This window comes from Python bivittatus, unplaced genomic scaffold, assembly GCF_059951505.1.
Source record: "Python bivittatus isolate LINGU-HERP-01145 unplaced genomic scaffold, Pbiv_v1 ctg000220_np1212, whole genome shotgun sequence".
In the NCBI taxonomy this organism is placed as follows: Eukaryota; Metazoa; Chordata; class Lepidosauria; order Squamata; family Pythonidae; genus Python; species Python bivittatus.
In genome coordinates this window covers 31,251,002-31,273,437 of record NW_028277048.1, presented here as the reverse complement: position 1 = coordinate 31,273,437, position 22,436 = coordinate 31,251,002, and the positions used below count along the sequence as shown (strand labels likewise).

At 38.0% G+C, this 22,436-nt stretch overlaps 1 protein-coding gene across 1 annotated transcript in view; it reads left to right on the top strand.

Moving 5' to 3' along the window:
* ERN1 (endoplasmic reticulum to nucleus signaling 1) overlaps positions 1-22,436 on the top strand; it is a 70,613-nt gene that overhangs the window by 19,597 nt on the left and 28,580 nt on the right. Inside the window, exons 2-3 of the mRNA XM_088138261.1 lie at positions 1,037-1,157; positions 21,336-21,369. Of these exons, the coding sequence (XP_087994387.1) occupies positions 1,037-1,157; positions 21,336-21,369 (155 nt within the window). The remainder of the gene's footprint in view (positions 1-1,036; positions 1,158-21,335; positions 21,370-22,436) is intronic.

The window sequence follows — 22,436 nt, the reverse complement described above, 5'->3', positions numbered from 1 at the left end:
TGATCAGCCACTACACTGGCTATGCTCTGTTCTTTGTTACTCAGTTCCCTAAGATAAACCAGTGCATTGTCTCAGGACTTTACATGCCTTACTCCAGAGTTTTGTGAGTTATAGGCAGTGAGTATTTAGTGGCAATTCTTGGTCTTAGGGTTGATAAATTAAGGCCTAGCCCTAGCCCCCTCCCTTTTTTTTTTTTTTTTCAGTCTCTGAGGCTACCTCTGAGTAGGATTTTTCCCCAAATCAACAGCAGTTTTCTACCATTTTGAAGTAGGAAATATACGAAAAGTATAGTGTAAATGGTAAAAGAAGGTTTCGTTTTAAAAATGTGAACCAAATATCTCCCATAAAACCTGGGGAGAAAACAACAACCACAGAGAAAATCCTAATCTCACTTACTTGTGTGACATGGCACTACATGCTTTACAACATCACTGCAGATCCTTTCCCTCACCCTTCTTTAAGGGTAGGGAAATTGGGGTTCTCCAGATGTTGCTGAACTACAGCTCCCAGGATCTCTTACCACTGTTCATTATGGAGTGAGGCTGTTAGTTCAGCAGCACCTTGAAGGCCATAAGTTCTCTGCTCCTGGTGCCGACGGAGCAGAAGGGAAGCAGAAAAAAGACAAATCAAGTTTGTGAATGCTGATCACTAAAACTTCTATATTGTTTTGCTTCTCCCTATGAGGTGGGTGGATTGTGTTCTGATCTAAATCGTGGCCTAACTAGCACAACGTGCTCTACAGATTAAGGAAGATTATGTACCATGGCTTCTTTTCCTCCTAGCTAAACATCTAAAGTGCCCAAGCATTCAACATATGGTAGCAACAGTAGGAAAGCTAGTAAAAAGCACAGGCTTGGAGTAGTATAATCCTGCTCAGGTTGCTTGTGCTAACTAGCCTATGTATTTTGCAAGGAAGAGAAACTGGTCATTACATGAAAGAATATATAGTTACCATGTTTGCCCTCCGTACCAAGTCTTCACTTTCCTCAGTCAACAACAAAATAAATGTATGGCTTCTGCAATTTTTTTCTTTCAGAACTATGGAAATGCCAATTCAGTGACTTTGCCAGAGACTTTATTGTTCGTTTCAACTCTTGATGGGAGTTTACATGCAGTTAGCAAGAGAACAGGGTCAATTAAATGGACTTTAAAGGAAGGTGAGTATAAGAGATGCTGTCTTGCCCTTCTCTTCATTAACTTTTGATAATTGCAAAACCAACATAGGTTGGAATCAGTTTTGTTTTTTAAAAAAAAAACAAATCTCACATTCTGAAGAGTCTGCTAGCCTGTGCATGGTTACTTATTATTTGATTGTAAGTCCTATGATTTCAGTGAGACGCATTTCCAAGTTAGAATACACAGGATTGCAGACTAAGAGAATAAACCTTGGCATGACTATTCAGAGGGAAGTCCTGCTGAATTCAAGTGGAACTTACTTCTACATGAGTATAGTGCAGCCAAATCTACCAGTTTCTCAGGCCTGCTTATCTTCAGGAATCTTGGAAATCTGTTTTTTAATATTTGCCTTCAAAGTCTAACTTCAGATTATTTAGACAGGTGGTAGCGTAATTGTGGACTCAACGCCTAGGATAGGAAAAAGGGCTAATGCCATTAGAAAGCTACAACGTCTAGCCTTAATTAAAATGCACCATGGTTTTTGAAGAGAAATCCAGGCTGTTTCCAGGCTCTGGGTGGCCTTTTCCAAGACTTCAGAGTTTTTTTTCCTCTGTTGCACTGGCTGGCATGCTATGATTTGACCTGATAAAGTGTACTTTATATGCCCAGACTGGTTATTTCCCAACAAAAACTGTGAGAAAATGCCATCTGGTACAGTACTTTTTTTCTCAGATAGAAATATTTTTATCTGTAATGGATAAGTAGATCTATTCCCTTAAATAAAGAGGCTTTTCATTTGAATTAGTTTACAAATAAATGGACTCGTTAGGATAAGCTGTTAATGAGCTCCAAAATACAGAGACACATGTATTTAGCCATCCCATTCTCTCTGTTCATTTTGGTGATTGTGGAATTTATTTTAAGTGACAAAAAGAATGTGTAATGGTTATGCAAATGTTCTAGACCACGAAAACAGTTTAACTCCTCTTTAAGGGGATTGTCATGCACATGAAGTTTGCATTGAAGTGTACCCAGGGCTGTTCAGTCCAAAACTGGATGGGTATGTGAAACAACACTTCAGTTAGCCAGATATGAGTATTTGAATGTATTGTTGTCACCACGCGGGTGGGGGTGTAGTGGTTTGTATTTGGGGTTTTATTTCTGTAAGCCACCCAGAGTCACCGTGACTGAGTTGGGCAGCCATATAAATTGCTTTAATAAATAAATAAATAAAATTGGCAAATGCTTTGATAGAAAAGAGGTGTATGCATGTGTCTGAGTGAATGAGTAGATGTAAGAGAGAGAGAAAGGTTGTCATATTTTATTATGGTTTTAAATTAAGAACAAAATCTAATGCCATAAGAACTGACCTTCACGCTCCTATAATTCCCTAAATCTGTTTGGAGCTATTTTGCTGCGCATTTGTGGATGAGGGGGGCTGTGGAGTGGAAGAAAGTTGCCATTCCAGTGACAGATGCTATTCGATTGCTGGGAGCTGTTAAATGGATACCACCCTACAGTAGAAAATAAGGGTGCAATTATTCAAAAGTGTGTAGTACTGACTGTACTGATCCTTAGTTTCAGAAAAGTTAATTTGGAATTGAAGCCTGTGTAAAACTGTGTACTGGAATTTGCACGTTACTTTTCATTGGGAAATACATTATATTTTTAAATGAGAGTGTTTAAAATTTTTTCCAATGCAAACTCATTTCAAGGCAACTGCACCACAAAAGAAATTTTCTTCATAAACATGTAAGGCTTTAAAAAACACACACAGAAGAGCTGAAAACAAGCTGGCAGTTTATTAATAGGATAGGAGTAGGCAACTTTGAGCCCTCCAGATATTTTGGTCCTTCCAATTCCTTGCCATCAGCCTTGTTGGCTTGCTCTTAAGGCATGGGAATTAAAGTTCAAAGCATTTTGCTATACCTGATACAGATATAATAGCAACATGCATTAGCCCAGTTTAAGTGTACAGTTAAATACTATTTAATAATTTTGGTTGCCATGCTACTCTATTGAGTATTGATTAGCCAACTAGAATACACACTAGACTAAAAAAGTGAAGTATAAATCATTAAATACTGATAACCATTGCCAAGAGTTATGCAAACTCTTCTGATTATAAAGTCATAATGAATAGTCTTCCCTTGTTCTAGAATTAATTATCCTGGAAATAGCTTAATTGTTAGACAGACAGATATAATATAATATAATATAATATAATATAATATAATATAATATAATATAATATAATATAATATAATATAATAGTTAATTGTATATATTATAATGATTACTTGTTGATCGGATCACTATACAATGTAAGTAATTTGGATATTTCTGGTTTTAATTCTGTGCTCTGATAAAGAATAAGAGGCAAGAGATTCCACTGAGGAAACCTCTTGTACTTATTGCTAACAATGATATTGCAAGTGCATTGTAATTTGCAATGTCTTGAAGAGGTAGAAAATTGCTGACCATTTGGTTTATTGCATATGGATGTGGATACTTCTGGAACTTTTTGCCTCCTGTGCCAAAATAACTTAGCTGGCTTTGGGCTAAGGGAAAGAGGCAGCAATGAGTCCAGGGAAAGAAGGATGCAGTGGTAGTGGCATAGACACCAGCTGGCATGGCCAAGGGGGCACCTTGAAGAGCTGAGCACTTGCCCTCCCTCAGCAGCCCTGGATTGGCCCCCAGTTTTTTCCTCTTGGAGGTTGGGGGCACCGGATGCTGCAGGAGGTACAACACAGTGGCAAAAATGTGTAGGTGGTAGGGCCATTGGAGGGAGAAGGATGTCTGGAAGCCTCTCACTTCAAGGGCAGTAAGACTTGGGAAGCGGAATCTCCCCCAGAGGCTTTTGCAGGATATGAGGCTTTTGCCAATGTGAGGAAAACAGTGTGCATGTTCTGCCCCTTTTGTCCATGTGTGCAGTGTCACAGTATACTTTCAAAAGGGGCAGAAGTTGCTATGCTGGGTTCACTGTTTGCCCCCCGCTCCTGTGGACACCTCTGGCCTCCCAGCCCACTGGGCCCCAGCAGTCTTCCCAAAAACCTGAAGGTAAGAAAGCATAGGGAAAGGTTTGAAAGAGCCTGCTGGATACAGTGCTTGCAGCAGGAAAGAATGAAAAAGCAGCAGAGACTTTCTGTGCTGATCTGTCCAAACGTCCCTGAGAGACAGCAGGAAGAGGAACCGCAGACTAGGTGATGGTCAAATAAGAGGCAGCTGAGCCCTCAGAAGCAATGGGGGCCTGTCAAACGTCTCAGAAGGACCCTCCCTAGTTTTTTGGGCTGTAAAGGCGAGTGGAGAGAGATGCACTTTCAGACTTGCAAGATTCTGTTACTGTGACCTTACAATAAAGGTGGTGTTAGGAATCATGGTTGGTGCTTCTTGCCTGGATCCCTCTAAGGGCTGACACCTTCCTTTTCCAGTGCAAGTTCAGGGGAGGGTATCTCAGTGGGGGAAGGAAAGGTGGGGAGTGGGCTGTCAACGCAGCACTTGCAGCAGAGAAAATGCTGCCTGCTGCTTGTTCCCCATCCAGGAGATCGTTACTTTGGGGCTGGGAAAAAGCAGCACAGGCCTGCAAGAGCCATTTCTTTCCCAACCCAGAAAAAGCAGTCACAGCACAGGAAGTAACACATGTTACTTTCTGATCCAGCACCAACTACCAGCCTTGCTGGAGAAGTGCGGTAAGAGGGATGGGAACAGGAAGGCACATTGACATGTGTATAGAGGAACCATTAGTTTCAAAGCAAATGTATTGCAAAATGTATTTGGTCAATTAGAACAGTCAGACTGGATAATCCAGTTCTATTAAAAATGTTATTGCGTTTGAAGCATTCCTCTAGATCCTTATCTGAACACAGCCTTCTCAATTAATATATTGTAAGATACTTAATACTTATTTGTTTGGCTCCATATACAATAAAACCACATTTCTGTACATGAAAAAGACCTTTATGAGTTAGTTATTGTGATGGAATGGAATTATGAAGGCCAGGCTCAGGGAGATAAACATTTTCGTAGCTCGCCAGAACAGCGTGGGAGGAGCAAGAGGATGAGACTGGCACCTCCCTGAGGAATTCACACTGTTGTGGCTGGATGACTTTGGGAACTGGGGTTTGAGTCTGGGAAGATTGATGTCAGGCCTAGCCCAAGGAACTCCAAGAGACAATCCCAATTCAGTCCAGCTATGTTTATTAGCTACAACCTCTAGCAAGAATCTTCCCAGACTCAAACCCCAGTTCCCAAAGTCATCCAGCCACAACAGTGTGAATTCCTCAGGGAGGTGCCATTCTCATCCTCTTGTTCCTCTCACGCTGTTCTGGCGAGCTAAGAAAATGTTTATCTCCCTGAGCCTGGCCTTCATAATTCCATTCCATCACAGTTATGCTAAACTCCTTTTAAAAGCATTTCTGTGTTCTGGCTTAATACTATATTTCTTGATTGAGGACACAACATGAACTAAGCTTGCTATTGACATTTCTTAATGCAAAACTATGAGATTCCTTTGACAGTGGAGATTCTGGTAAAAGCCTAATCAAATCTTGTTTCATCTGTATTTGGACCAAAATGGATTTTGAACCAATTTTCATTCTCTTACCTGAATCTGTTACAATTCATGAAGGGAACCCTTCAAGATTTCCTATCCGTCCGTCCGTCCGTCTATCTATCTATCTATCTATCTATCTATCTATCTATCTATCTATCTATCTATCTATCTATTTAAGAAACTTATATAAATATTGTTCACATTATTGAAAGCTGTTGCTAGAGTGTTCCGATACCAATAGAAGACAATATTTGTAGCTCAGGGTTGAACCATGGAGTCCTTGGTGCTCTCTGAGTCTGGTTGTTTGTTTGCAGACATTTCATTTCCTAACTAGGTAACAACATCAGTGCAAGTGTGGAGTTTGCTGTCTGTTTATATACAGTAGCTTGCCCTGCCAGTTTTGGTGGGGGTGTGGTTTTGTAATATCCTAATCAGGGAACTACTAAGGAGAAAACCTAGCTGGGTAATGAAACATTTGCAAACAAACAACTGTTCCAACTAACCCGGACCCTATGTAACTATGTAACTATCTCTGTGTAACTAACTAGAACCTATATAAGAGGTAAAATAGAAGACTTGGTTCAGTACAGATAGAGTTAGTTTGAGATCCATGACAGAATACAGAGACAGAGTAGGCAAAGAAACATTATGATATATACAGTGTGTATGTGTGTGTGTGTGTGTGTGTACATGCACACACATGCACACACGCATGCATAAAGCTTGGAAGAAAACAATTCCCACTGTTAACACAGTCCTAGCATGACCAAAACTCTTCAGAGAAAGATAATAGGAAGTGCAGGTAATGGTAATGGTAAATCAGAGCTTAATTGGGAACCACTAATTCTGAATTGCACAAGATACAAAACATTTGGAGATCTTAATATTCTCTTCTGGGGTGCCTGTGCATCAAGTTTAAAAAAAAAGAATTTGAGAACTCATTCTCCTGTCTCCATATTTTGAGAAAGTTAATCTTAGTGTAGATCCCTCAGTTATCTTCCATGGATGGATGGATGGATGGATGGATGGATGGATGGATGGACAGTTGTTTGCAGTTAATATTTTAAAATTCATTATTTTCCCTCTTTTGTTTGTATATGCATTTTATAGGTGTGTTCAGTTTCTTGAAAAAAATCTGGAATCAGGTAGCACCCTTTTCTAACTAACAAATGTTATCAAGAGGCATAAGCTTTTATGAGTCTAAGGTGGGATTTAAATTAGGGTGTGCTGGGTGGAAAGAGAGGAGAAGATGAAGTAATGATAAATATGCAGGTTACATGTGCGACAGATGACAAGTCCTTTATCAACTAATAGCTGTAATGTGTTGAAAACCCATTGTGTTTGTGAAACCTTTTGATGTATGTGAGTTCATCAGTTTCTCATTTGATGGTGCTATTAAAGTCCCACTTTCCTAAAACAGTGTCTTGAAGGCCTAATATGCTGTTTTCTTTCCCATGAATATTGGTAAAAAATTGTGCCACTGTTATTTACTGGCTTGCCACTGAATTGGTTTAAACATGGGGCTGTAGATTGTCCACCCACAATAAAAAATCATAAGAGGCAACAGAAAAATACAGCCACCAGCATATCATTGTCTGTTTGGCTTAAAGTGTTTGTAGCAAGCACTGACAAGCTTCCAACTGGATTTATACAAGAATAAAAAGGGATAACCTCTATCTCAGGCTTAGAGTCTAAAAAAGACAAAAGTTGAGGAGGGGAATTCAAGTATACTCAAGTACCAATTAATGCCATACAATCTTAAACTTTATCTCTGACACAATCATTGGAGAGGCAAAGCTTGATGGACTTAATTTCTGAAGAAGACTGATTATGATCTTCATTCAAAAGTCTTAGACATATAAAGCTACATTTTTGTTTGTTTATTTTTAAAAAGTTATGAAAAACAGAAGTCCAGAACCCTAAAAAAAGTTGCAGTATCTGCAAAATCTCTTCCACCTCCTAACAGACCAAAGGGTGAAATAAATATTGAATGTAATGCTTTCTAATTGATCTCCCTATCAAAAATAATTCCCAGTATTTAATCCTATCCTGCTCTGGTGTGACCAAGAATCTAAAATGGGGCTATACAGGTAGAAATGGGATTAATGGTGCAGAAAACAGAATCAGTCCTCATGGAATTGTCCAGATGCAAGGGTTAGAATCAAGCCAGCTTTGATGCTTTGGCAGAATATGCAATTTGGGTTGAAGAAAGAATTTGATATCACCATTTCTTCCCACCCATTGGACTTCACAGTCTTTTAATTAGTATATTTTATATATATAAATCTATATATTTATATAATATATATTAAATAAATAAATATATATATATATATAAATCTCAAACAGGAGTACTGTTCGAGGTCTAACTGACAAATTAAAAATTAACAAGTTACTTTGTCCAGGTGGCATACGCCCAGGAGTTTTTAAAGAGCTCAAAGGTACAGTTGTTGATTTTCCAGCTGATATGCGACTTGTTATTAAAATCATATAAGGTCAATTTTTTTAAAAAAAGATCTACTTGGACGGAGAGTTGTCTGGAAATTATAGACATGGTAGCTTAAATACAGTCCCAGAAAACATTGTGGAAAGCACATCTAAATTAGAATAATTAAAAACACAGTAGAACAGATTCTGCAGAAGAATACATGTCGTTTTCATTAAGAAAAATTCTGCCTCGTTAACTTTTTAGAATTCTTTGCCCAACAAATTCTAATAAAGTTTATCTAATACACATATGATTAGTGGTTTTCCAACAACCTCTTGATGCATATGCCAGTTGATAGTGGCTTACCTGGCTAGGACTAACATGAAATGATTCACTTTAAGAGAACATCAGCTATCTACAGTGGGGCAAAAAAGTATTTAGTCAGCCACCAATTGTGCACGTTCTCCCACTTAAAAAGATGAGAGAGGCCTGTAATTTTCATCATAGGTATACCTCAACTATAAGAGACAAAATGGGGGGAAAAATCCAGAAAATCACATTGTCTGATTTTTAAAGAATTCATTTGCAAATCATGGTGGAAAATAAGTATTTGGTCACCTACAAACAAGCAAGATGTCTGGCTCTCACAGACCTGTAACTACTTCTTTAAGAGGCTCCTCTATCCTTCACTCGTTACCTGTAGTAATGGCACCTGTTTGACCTTGTTATCAGTATAAAAGACACCTGTCCACAACCTCAAACAGTCACACTCCAAACTCCGTTATGGCCAAGACCAAAGAGTTGTCGAAGGACACCAGAAACAAAATTGTAGACCTGCACCAGGCTGGGAAGACTGAATCTGCAATAGGCAAGCAGCTTGGTGTGAAGAAATCAACTGTGGGAACAATAATTAGAAAATGGAAGACATACAAGACCACTGATAATCTCCCTTGATCTGGGCCCCCACGCAAGATCTCACCCGTGGGGTCAAAATGATCACAAGAACGGTGAGCAAAAATCCCAGAACCACATGGGGGTACCTAGTGAATGACCTGCAGAGAGCTGGGACCAAAGTAACAAAGGCTACCATTAGTAACACACTATGCTGCCAGGGACTCAAATCCTGCAGTGCCAGATGTGTCCCCCTGCTTAAGCCAGTACAGGTCCGGGCCTGTCTGAAGTTTGCTAGAGAGCATTTGGATGATCCAGAAGAGGATTGGGAGAATGTCATATGGTCAGATGAAACCAAAGTAGAACGTTTTGGTCTAAACTCAACTTGTTGTGTTTGGAGGAGAGAGAATGCTGAGTTGCATCCAAAGAACACCATACCTACTGTGAAGCATGGGGGTGGAAACATCATGCTTTGGGGCTGTTTTTCTGCAAAGGGACCAGGACGACTGATCCGTGTAAAGGAAAGAATGAATGGGGCCATGTATCGTGAGATTTTGAGTGAACACCTCCTTCCATTAGCAAGGGCATTGAAGATGAAACGTGGCTGGGTCTTTCAGCATGACAATGATCCCAAACACACCGCCCGGGCAGTGAAGGAGTGGCTTCGTAAGAAGTATTTCAAGGTCCTGGAGTGGCCTAGCCGGTCTCCAGATCTCAACCCCATGGAAAAGAACCCCTTTGGAGGGAGTTGAAAGTCCGTGTTGCCCAGCGACAGCCCCAAAACGTCACTGCTCTAGAGGAGATCCGCATGGAGGAATGGGCCAAAATATCAGCAACAGTCTGTGAAAACCTTGTGAAGACTTACAGAAAACGTTTGACCTCTGTCATTGCCAACAAAGGATATATAACAAAGTATTGAGATGAACTTTTGATATTGACCAAATACTTATTTTCCACCATGATTTGCAAATAAATTCTTTAAAAATCAGACAATGTGATTTTCTGGATTTCCCCCCCCCCTTTTGTCTCTCATAGTTGAGGTATACCTATGATGAAAATTACAGGCCTCTCTCATCTTTTTAAGTGGGAGAACTTGCACAATTGGTGGCTGACTAAATACTTTTTTGCTCCACTGTATTAAACATCTAAATATCTGACAGTAGCAACCATGAAAAGAGCAAACTCCACGTTGATGTTTCTTTATTTATAAACAGGCAAGGTGCTTACAGCAATTTAAAAATCACAATATCAAAATGCAGTACAGTTTATTCCCAAAATATAATTGCATTGTAATTGCACAAATCTTACTGATTTGTTTTATCTTGAGAAAACACTCTAGGAGGTAACAGCAGATGCCACAAAGACAGTGGCTAGAGATAAGACATAATTTACAAAAAAGGGTAGAGATTTGGTACATCCTGCAGTGCTTCAGATCCATTGGCAATAAAGTATGCGAGGGGCACTCCCATAGTACCACTCTGCCCTTCCTTGAGGCTGTTGTATCTTTTTTCAGGATTGCGTGTCTCCAACACAATCCAGGGAAAGTGAGCCTTTGGTTCAAGGAGTCACAGACAAATGCCACATTTGTGCCTGCCTGCGCTCGATTCTGGGCCATGCATTCCTATTACGCATTTAGAAGACAGAAAGTCTGCTCGAGCCAATATTTTACCTAACCTCCAAAAGAGAGTGTGTGAATCCATTTGCAGACTGGGAAAGGGACGATCAGTTAGCAAAACAATGAGCAAATGCAGGCTGCCCTAGCTTTAGAAAAGGGGCAGCCCATCCTCCCCTCCAGCCCCCTTGGTCAAAAGAGCCAAAGAAAACACTCAAGGGTTTTGCTGCCATAATTGACTATAGAGATGCCTCGTGTGAAAGTAAAGCTGGAATTCTTATGTTATTACCTTGTCCTTCTAGTACATTTTTCCAGCTCCCTGTGGAAGAAAATCAGGCAGATAGGTAGAAAATGGCGCAACCACAATTCATTGGAGGAGGAGGAGAAGCAGCAGCAGCTATTGAAAATAGCAACCCTATTGCTTGTTGCCATCAATAAGCCAAGGACAACATAGAGCCTTTCTGTCTAGTCTTCGGAAAAGGAATCAAAAACAAAATATGAAGTGCCAGTTTGGGTTCTGGGTATTGCAATCAGCTGAGATCATCCTACTCAGAAAGGATATTATAGGAAGCAGCCAAAATGGTTTCCCCAGTTTGAGGAATAGTTAACATTTGGAACCGGGATTAGTTTAGAAAAGCAATAGCAATAAGGACCAGGATAGCAGTTAATAAAAACATGACAGGTTTGGATAAAATGGATCACTATCTATTTTCTTTCTTCTTCGATAACGTTAGAACCCATGACTTAGTGGCAGTTTCAGGAAAGCTTTACGCACATCTTCCCAAGGTATTTACAGCTAGGAATTGTGGACATGGGATTAGACAAATTTATAGAGAACTAGGTTTTTCCCTGTTTATTACCAGTGGTGGTTAAATAATTTAAGGGCAATAGAGCTTTGAAAACCAGTTGCTTGCAGCTAGTGAGGAGAGGGCTGTTGAGTTTCATGATATATAATGATTACAATTAGAAACTTCTCAGAACATTAGATTGTCTCTAGTGTCAGAAAAATATTGCTGGACCAAACAGCTCCTTGTGAGAGACAGTTTGGTGTAGTGGTTAAGGCACCAGGCTAGAAATCAAGAGACTGGGAGTTGTAGTCCCACCTTAGGCTCAAGCCAGCTGGGTGGCCTTGGGCCAGACCTTCTCTCTCAGCCCAAGGAAGCAGGCAATGGCAAACCACTTCTAAAATCTTGCCAAGAAAACTGCAGGGACTAGGCTAAGCGGTTGCCAGGAGTCAAAAACTGACTCGAAGGCACCAAAAAAACCCCAACAACTCCCTAGTCTGATCCAGATCTCTTCCTGCCTTGTTTTGCAGCAGCTCCTTTGAACAAATGTTGTTACTTACTTTTCTGTGTAATATTGATGTGTTTGAAATAATTGCTGAATGAATTGACAGGAAGATGACAATGAATATGGGCTGGGTGTTGATTTTGTTAAGAGAAAGAATACTGCCTTTGATATTTAATAGAATCATAAGAGCAGAAAAATAATAATTGGACGTGGGTTTTCTAAAGGATTTAAATAGAACCAGGGATGGAATGGGAATGCTAGCAGCGGTCCTTACTTTATAGCCTTTGAAAATGCAGCAGTCTTTGCATTAGCAATGGCAAAACTGGATGCAGTATAAAAAAAATTAAGCCATAATTCTACAAGATCTGCTGCAGTGAAAAAGCAGTTAAATCTTTCCCCACAGTACTCCTTGAAAAACCTGAAATACAATAGTAGTTTAAGAAAGTGTTCTCTGTTCAACCCAACCTTAGGGAATAACAAACAGAAAGGGAACATGCTTATAAAGTTTTTTTACTGTTGTTGACCTATAAAATACTGGCTGTCAAACAGGTTTTGCCATGTGTACACATGAATCTGACAACTTGGGTTTTTCCCTGCTAGTAAGGTTATTATGGATCTTGTATGCATATTATAAAACAATAACAAAACTAGCTGTTTCTTTTCGTGTGCATAAGCAAATTTGAATGTGTACAGCTAGACATCTGAAATAGTGGCCTTTTGGCTGTGGTATAGTGTACACTCTGAAATTTCACTAATTTGGGAGGTAGCTATTTCTAACTTAATTTGGAAATTAGTTGGGTCAAATTCTTAAACTCAAGCTCAACCAATTGTCATATTCACAAGCAAAGGGAAAGTATTAGCACATTGCAAAGTTAAAAAGATCAAAACATTTATTTTACACACACAAATATATAGTCCCTTATTCCCAGCTGTTACAGAATTTGTTAACTTGGCTGATTTTTCCTGAACAAAATGGAAACATTTTGCTCAGGCATCTGAATAATATCTGTGAAACCTGCAAATTCAGCACGGCTGAGTTTGTCTACCAGACTGCAGCTTTCTGTGTGTTGGGCTTCTCTTCAAGAGTCAGCAGTTTCATAGGGAACCCATTAAAGAGCAAATACAAAAGTAATCATATTATATAAATATTAAGTCCTGAAATTCTACCCAATCATAATTAAGCACTATCGAGTTGGGTTCAACTCCTGGTGTCTGTATGGGCAAATATTTGGTAAAAAAAATAAATCTAAATTATGCTAATAATTTAATTAAAGCAAAGGACCAAGTCTCTGTTCAGAGCAATATTATCCTGTTATAGTTTATGTTATATATTAGATTAACTAAAAATCAATATTTCTTATGTATAATGCTACAGTTTGAAGTAGTAATTAAAATGTTTTTGACATCAGGATATGTTGATCTAAACAGGACTGACCAAGTGTCCAAGTTAGCAGAAACCTATTACGCAGTTGTGCCAAGTTGTCTTTGTAATATGGACAGCTTCTTTCCAGACAAGAAATTTCTGTTCCTAATCAATTCACAAAGGCACTTTAGAAAGAAAGTTGATGAGCATGGCTTTTAGCACCTCAGTTAAAGGCTCATCTGGCAAAGGTACTACTTTTCTGCTTTTTTTTATAGTCACATGATAACTAATCACCATATGCTTGCTTTTTGCTTATTAACAATCCAGCTGACTATAAATAAATATTTTAGCTCCTAGTTTGTTTGATTATTTGTCCCATTTTAGTTATTTTTAACATTAATCTTCAGTAAATTGTAACATATGAGAGAGCGGTCATGTGCAGAATTTCCAGCAAGACTTCATGTAACTCTTGCATTACGTGTGAATTGTATACACCACCTCAATTCACTTGGACTCTAGGCAGTTTTATATACTGATAATAGTGGACATAGTTCTCTGCTAATTTTATGTGACCAAAATTGCACCGTCCAGAAACAAAAAAGAGGTCTCAAGAAGGTTGAGGAAACCTCAAGAATTGCAAAGTGTAATTTCTTTGGCCTGAAACAGAAACAGAAAGAAAGCCGTACAAAAACGTATTGATGAATGAATTGAAACAATTAGAATCAAGACATAAGCAGAACCTGGTCATAGATTTAAAACAAAATATTAAAATGATTCAATTGGACCTGATGGAAGTAAGAAGATGAGTTTTGCCAACAGAAATATTTTGAAGAAGATAATAAAAGGTAATAAACTATGAAAAGAACAAGAGAAAAGATTATTACTGTACCTCTATTTGGGATGGAAAGAAGTATTTCAACAGTGTAAGAGATGATAAAGTAATGTGTTAAATATTATTCTCAGTTATATAGTAAATAGACATTTAATCCAGAAAAGATTGAAAAATACTTAAATAAAAAACAGATTATAAAATTTACAAATCAAGAAAAGAAAACCTTCAATAAATTAATTACAGAAAATAAAACCCGTGAAGCAGTTCAGAATTTGAAATTGAATAAAATATTGATTATGCGCCATGAAGTCAAGTGTCAACTCTTATTGTCCATATAGATTTTCTTCATGATGATCCATCCCCAACCTGGTCCTTCAGGGCTTCCAACAGTGCACCCATCACCACTGTAATTGAGTCCATCCACCCTGCTTCTGGTCATCCTCTTCTATAATGTATCCAAAGATAATTTAAGCCTGGACATTTGTACTTCAAGTGAGAACTTTGGGTTGATTTGTTAGTGATCCATTTGTTTGTTTGATTTTTTTGGCTATCCATGGGATTCTGAGTCTTCTCCAACACCAAAGTTCAAAAGCATCAATACTCTTTCTATCCTGCTTCCTAAAAGTCCTGCTTTCATTTCCACAGAATGTCACAGGCAAAACCATTGCCTGCATGATTCTGAACTTTGTAGGTATACACACATACTGGCACCTGAATACCATTCCCAGGGCCTTCACTGCTGCTCTGCCAAGTGCTGGAGTATTTCCTGACTGCTGCTCTTTGACTTTTAATTAATCAACATTGCAGATCCTTTGCATTTTTGACTATTAGAATAGTGTCACCAGCATAGCACAAGTTATTGATGTTTCTTCCTCCAATTTTAAAACCACATTCATCTTCTTCCAGTCCAGCTTCCCTCAATATATATTCCACATATAGTTTGAATAAATAAGGGGAGAGTATACAGCTTCATTTCACTCCTTTGCCAACCTGGAGTCAGTCTGTTTCACCATGAACTGTAATTTCCTGACGTATGCATAGGTTTCATATAAGGACAATGAGATGTTCTGGGATTCCCATTTTTCTAAACACATTCCACAGCTTGACATGATCAACACAATCAAAGGCCTTTCTGTAATCAATGAAGCATGTACTGACTTCCTTTTGGTATTCTTTGGCTTTCCAGCATGTGTCAGCAATAATATGTTCTTGGCCTTTTCTAAAGGTAGCTTGAACATCTGGTATTTCCCTTTCCATGTAGGGCTCTAATCTGCATTGGATGATCCTAAGCATTATTTTGCTAGCATATAAAAATAAGGGTATTGTATGATAGTTTGCACACTTGGTTAAATCTCCTTTCTTTGTTGTTGGAAAATCCTCAAGACCAGATGTTTTTTCGTTGATAATATTCGTTGATAATATTCCTGATAATATTCAGGAAATTGTCATTAAACCATTAACTCAGGTAACAAATGAGATATAGTAACATCAAGTACTTCCTCCTTCACATCAAGCTTTTTATTTCCTTGATTTACAAAAAGGGGTGTGATCACTTGGGTCCAGAGTTGTATAACCCATCTCTCTATTGAACGTAGATGACTTTACAGCAATACTTGTGAAGAGATTAAATGGCCCTTTAAGTAACATATACAATCTGATACATATATTAGATATGTTTTGAATGATATTGATAACATAAATCAGAAAAAGAAGGAAGCAGCTATGACCTTTCTTATTGTGGAGAAAATCTTTGATAATTTTGAATGGCTTTTCATATTTACAACTCTGAAGAAGATTTGACTCATTTTTTTCCCATGAGTACAGAGCACTTAAAACAAACAAGACACCAAGATAATGATAAATAAAATTTCAGGAATTAAATTGGCAAATCAAAATCATTAATTAAAATTATATGCAGATTATGTTGCAATTACTCATCCAAGGTATTCTCTAAAATTGGGAATGGAACACATACAGCATGGTATCAAGGTATCAGATTAATAAGAATCAGACTCAAATGATTACATTGGAATTTCTCTGAAGAAAAGCAATATTTGCAGCAAATAACAGAGCTTAATACTACTGTTTAAAAAATTAGATACCTGGAAATTTATTTAACAAAAAACAATACATTTTATTTAAGGACAATTGTTCACAAACTTGAAAAAACATAGTAGCAGACTTTTTAATATGGAGAAAACTAAAACTAAGTAGGAAGAAGAGCGGTAGTAAAAATGAATATCAAGGTTGAACTTCCTACTTCTGATGGGAATTGAAGACAAGCTATTAAATGAGTGGCAGAGTCAAATAAATGGTCAAATAAAAGGCCACAGATTAGGTTTAAGATTTTGCAAGACATGAAATAATGAGTTGGATTGGCAATACCAAATTTCAGCTTATAATTATTATTAATAAAACTTAATTAAAAAGACTTCAGTTTTATTAATAATAATTACAGGTTTATGTATTTTACTGTTGTGCGCTCTGGCCTAAAGGCCATAATAAAGGTTTGTTTGATTGAAATTTCAACCTGTATTATCAAACTAGCTGTCTAACTTCGATTAATTACCGGATTATATCACTTTATGGATGGGTTGCTTCTGCTGAGCAAGTAGGACTCCCAAATGATGCTTGGCTCAATAAAGACAGAAACACTCAACCTATCTGATCATAAGCAGAGTATTAAAAGTATGGGATAAACAAAAGAAAAAGAATCAATCCAGATTATCTCCCCTTGCTTCAATAATAAATATTTATCTTCATATAGGTGAATGCTCCAAAAAAATGAACAGTGAAAACAATAATGCGTTCATACTCAAGAGCTCATTATTAACAAAACAAAGGTGAAATCTTTTGAGATTCTTTCTTCAGAATGGTCAGAATCATCTTATTGGTTCCAGTAACTTCAAATAAGCAACATAGTTCAAAAGGAATAAGGTGACTTGACTGAATTTGAAAAACTTCTAACACAAAACTCAAAACATCAGTTGAGCTTTATTTATAAGTTGTTAGTGAAATATGACTCAGAAGCCAAACAAGTTAAAGATGGTATGATTAAATAGATGCAGAATTTAAACAGGACAGTTGATATGCAGCAATGAAAATATAAATGGAAAACAAATATTAAAGTTACTGTGAATGTTGCACTTAGAGAAAACTGGTACAAGATCTTTTACCTCCAGTATTGACTGCTAAATTCATTTTCTTAAAAAAAAAATGGAAATGCACTATTTAGATCAGTTTGGTGGCAATATTGTAAAGCTCAACAATTTTGGAAAATGATTTATTGTAGAATGAAACAAATTTTAAAGGTTGAATTATCTTTCCAGCCAGTTGTTTTTCTATCAAAACATTACTGAGCCTTATATTCCCATAAGGTACTCTAAACTCACTCTGTATACGTGAACAGCTGCTAGGACACTTTATGCCTTTTATTGTAAAGCATAAAGAAGAACGGCTAACTAAGCTGTGCACTCGTTATTGAAGAACAAGTCTGATATAAGATTTAATTCAGCTTGTAAACTATGTATGGATTACAATTCTATGTACGGACATGTATTGCATCCAAAGTTTGGATTTCCCTTATGATAAGGTTTTAATATATTAATTCCTATTTGATTCATTAAATAAGGATAGAATTCTTAGATAGATGGAAATCTTGTTAATTCTTTACTCTGATTTATAATTATAGTGGCTACTGTTTTTAACTATTGTATATCAATTTGACTCCAATAATGTTCTGAAGTCTTCAATTGATACAAGGCATTTCAATATGCAGCACTAATCTAAGATACATTGAAATTTTTATTTTTATATTGCTTGCAAATCTCTTTTCTATTCTCTTCCTGTTTTTTCCTCCTTTTGTTCTTGATTCCATGCTTTTTAAATAAAGGAATGAAAAAAGAAATGAAAAGAGAATTGCAGAGTGCAAGGAGGGTATTCCCTGAGGGATATCATCCTCCAGAAAACACCCAATGAGGAGTGAAGATGTTTACTATCTACCAAACACTGAATACTATTGAAGGAAGAGTCAGAGGTCAGAGGGACTAGGATGGAGTTTCCTGCTGGACTGCAGGATTCTGGGATGCAGATTCCTGCCCAAAGCAACACTTTGTTGAAGGTTTCACTAGATTTCATTCTAACACCTGCCTCTAACATTTTATGCTGTTTGCTTGTAAGACTCTAGATGACTTACAATATACATACATTAAAACATCCATAAAAACGTTCCAATATTCAATCACAATCTATTGGTGGCCTCAGTTAAAATCTTCTCTGAATGCACTGTGGAAGAACACTGTGTTCACCAGTTTTCCTGAAGGACGAAAGGGTGAGGTCCAAAATGAACATGGGGCCAGCTGTTCCCAAGTAACAGGAATGCCAGTGAGAACGTCCTTCTCAGGGTCCTTGCCTGTGGAAGAATGTAGGTCTGGCCTTGGGAAAAGACAAAAGAGCAATGAACCATTAAGGAAGGAAAAACAGCAACTCAGTTCTAGGAAGTAGAAAGCACGAGAAAGAAATTCAAAAGAGTCTTGCCCACCTTGATTTTGTGTGGTATAAGATGAGGCAGAGAGAATTTCTGACTGGCTTTCAAGATTCTGTTATCCTACAACGTTCCTGAGCATTCCTGGAATCCCTGTGGCTTCTGTTTCTTGACCTGGTATACCATGAAGAGCTAACATGGCCTTACTGATCACTTCACAAGCAGGCACCCATTGTATCCTCTCCCAGCCCAACTCTTTTTGGCCAGCCAATATTATCTGGAGAAGATGTTTCCAGGGGTGACAAGAGCCCAAGCGTTGTATGGTTTGTGTCTCCTAAAGACTCCACATTCAAAATGGAGATAAAAAGAAACCTTCAATTTACTTGAGAGACACACTTCAGAATTTAAGATGTATTATTTTATGTACAGATAAATTAATTTGGAAGTGTGCATGGAAGTGGACAGGGTCTCTTAGGAAAGCTTGTTATATAATTAAACCATTGGACCATTGCTAGAAACGCATACCATCAAATCCCAGGACTTGCTGCTTCCAGTCCATTATTACGGAATATGTGAATGGTTATCCTCTATAACTGATGTGGAATTTACCCTGTGTGAATGAAAACTCAGTGCTTTTTTAGGGCAGCACAAAGAAACATTGGAAAATAAGTATATTTTTGAAACATTGGGTACCTGGGTATTCTATTTGTTCAATTCCAACGCTATGATTCTATGATTCAATTTCCTTGTTTGGAAAAAAAAAAAAAGGAGGAGGAATAGGGCCCAGTTTATATTGAAGCCTCTGTAATAAAGGAGAGAAACTTGTAGTTTTAGCATTTTAGTGAATATATAAAACTATGGCTCTATGATTATTTATTACTGCAATTTATATGCCTCTCAATTACAAAAAGGCTCTGAGCTGGTTATAGTGGGTTTTTTTTTTTTTTAGATAGATAAATAGAGTTATATATATATAGTGTTATCTAGTTATAGCATCATTTGGAGAGAAGAGTATATAAAGGAGCAGAAGAATAAAGAAAGAATAGTTAGAAAAGACAAATACATGGCCAAAATTAAATGAATATTTAGATGCAGATTGCGCAAAAATGGAGTCCTGGGTCTGAAAATATTAATAAATGAATAGGCTTTTTTGTCCTATAGGATTATCAGTTTCATAAATGAAAATGGTGCCTGCATCCTAATGTGTGAGAGAAGGCACAGTTCTTTATTTTTTCCCATACTGGAAAAAAAAAGTGGGTATATACCATAAGGGGACATGACAAAACAGATGTATATTTTGCTTACTATTAATATGTGCAGGCAGTAAGTATCCTATAGTGAAGTAAGACCTGGGCCCAGGTAAAAGGTTTCTAGCATAACCAGTCCAAAGACATTGTGCAGCTATTTTGTCTTTAATGCATTTTCTGGGTTATGACAATTAATGGAAGACATAGTAGGGAAAATCTTGTCTGGAGGTATCCAAGATTTATCCTGGTCATGGAATTCAGTAGTGGGAAACCGTCAGCTACTAAGCAGTTTGGTCAAAGGCAGCAACCTGTTTATGTGAAAAATGGCTTTGTGTAAAGCAGAGCTGAGTTTCCGTGTAAGAGGACTGCTCATTCTCTTATTTCTTTGCTCTTGCATCATTTTGTTTATGTGGGGAAGAAGCTGATCTGCAATTGTTTATAGCACTAGACAGTGATAGTGTGTAGATCTGTTTTCTTTCCAAGAAGGAATCTGGTTTTTAAAAGACCAGATGCAAAAATAAGTCCTCCTGAATTTTTGTGTAAATCAGAATGTATTCTTTATATAAGTATTTCATTAAAGTGTATTAACTCATCACATCATTAATATTGCTCTATTTTGTGCCAGGTAAGATGATGTATTTACTGAATTTATCAATATATATTGATTAAAATAGTATTTAAGAAGTTTTAAAAAATCACAATGATACTGGTACTGAGTAACCATGTGTGACCCACCCCTGCTCTCATAAATAGCTATTAAGGTTTGCAATGTACTTGTCTTTCCTTCAATTGCTTGCATGTAGAAAATGTGGATAAAGCAAGCACATTGCAGCCTCTCCTGCACAGAATAAATGTTTGGATAATAAGAACTAGAGAAAGAGTGATAAAAATAGTTCTGATTTCTTTTATCATTGATTGTACAGGCTCGAGATGCTGGGATACTGGCAGAATTTGGAGGTTCACAAGTTCTCCAGTCTGCTCTTGATCATAATGCGGCATTGTTATGTGATGTGGGAGCAGCCACTAAGGGCCAGGGAGATCATTGGATTCCAGTGCAGTGAATGTTGTTTGTGTATGGCAATTCATTTACATGACATTTTACAGAGTAACTTAAGCAATAAATATAGAGTCTAAAGAATGGACAAATTAAACAGAAAACTTGGGGAAGGAGTGTAGAGAGGGGTGACAAATTTTAAGGTGAAGATAAGAATGTTAATGGAGAAGCAAAACTCACAGGGAGCACAACAGAAAGGATTTTCAGACTATAAACTTTCACTTAACTGTTGCAATTCAGGGACCTCATTTTTGCCAAGTCCCTGAATTGTAGCATTTGGAATATGATTGCTAATCAGGTTACTCTTCAACTGCATTTTGCTGTTTGAACTGTTTCTTGCAAACTTATCTTACTTTTCTTGCAAACTACAAACTCTCTTAGGTGCCAGCTGGGTCACAGACTATAAGCTTGATGTGAGGCCAGAATGTTTAATTGCTTGTACCTTGACTTTTTCTTTTTGTTTGCAGATCCTGTACTTCAGGTGCCACTACACATGGAAGAGTAAGTGCTCCTTCTTTTCCAGGATCTACAGTTCCTAGTTTGGTTTTTGTTGCACTGGAAAATATGAACTAATATAACTCCAAACTTTTAAAATGAAAGCACTTCTACAGGCTTTGTAGGTTAGATCAAAATGGTTTGTATTATGAGCAGTGCAGTCATTTGTTTGTCTAAGAAAGGTTCCCACTGATTTCTTCTTCTGCTGAAATCCCTACATACCCCTCTTAGTATTAGTCTGGGGGGTATTGCGGGATGTAGCCAGAAGGAAAACCTCATTTTCAGTCCTTAAAAATGGAGCCAGTAGGGAAGGGCTCTAAAAGGCCTAGCTTCAGACTTCTTCATGTCCTGTGGAGCAGCCCCTCCCTTCACTCTTTAACTCTGCCTTCTAGGAGAAAGCAGAGACTTCCCCTGCATTTTGAGAGTTGAGGGGAAAAAGTAGAAAAATACTGGTAGTACCAACAGCACGTAACTGAGCAGGCTGTTCCTTGCAACCATGCACCAGCCACAGGCTGCAGGCAAGAGGCCACATGTTAGCCAAAGACCAAGGAAAGGCAGGCCATTGGAGCTATCCCAAGTAAGCAGCCATATTGACTGAGCCAAACTGGGCAGCAAAGGCCGCAGGGGCAGCAAAGCAAATTGAGAGGAACCCCCCCCCCCGCCAACATGTGAAGAGCAACACTGGCACTGAGCTTACCTACTGTACAGCAGGACTTAACAGCCTCTTCCCAATGAACTAGGCACCAGGCTTACTACAGTAACCTCTATGCAGATAGCAGTCAGTAATGTCACATTGAGGCTTCACTGTCACCAGGAGCGCATTTTGCCATTAACTTTGACGAGAGCATGCTCAGGCTTTTGGAGCCAATCCTGCATCTGGGATTCCATCAACACAGAAGAAAGAAAAATGTTTGCGTATCAGGTTCCAAAAGACTGTGAGGGAGATCCTAGTATCAAGGAGGCTGACGCTCAGGCAAAATTATAGAGGAAGGTGGTTGAGGTACTGCACGCCTTCTCCCACTCCAGGACCAAATCGCCAGCATATTTCGCCTGTGCTTAATGTGCTAAGCGAG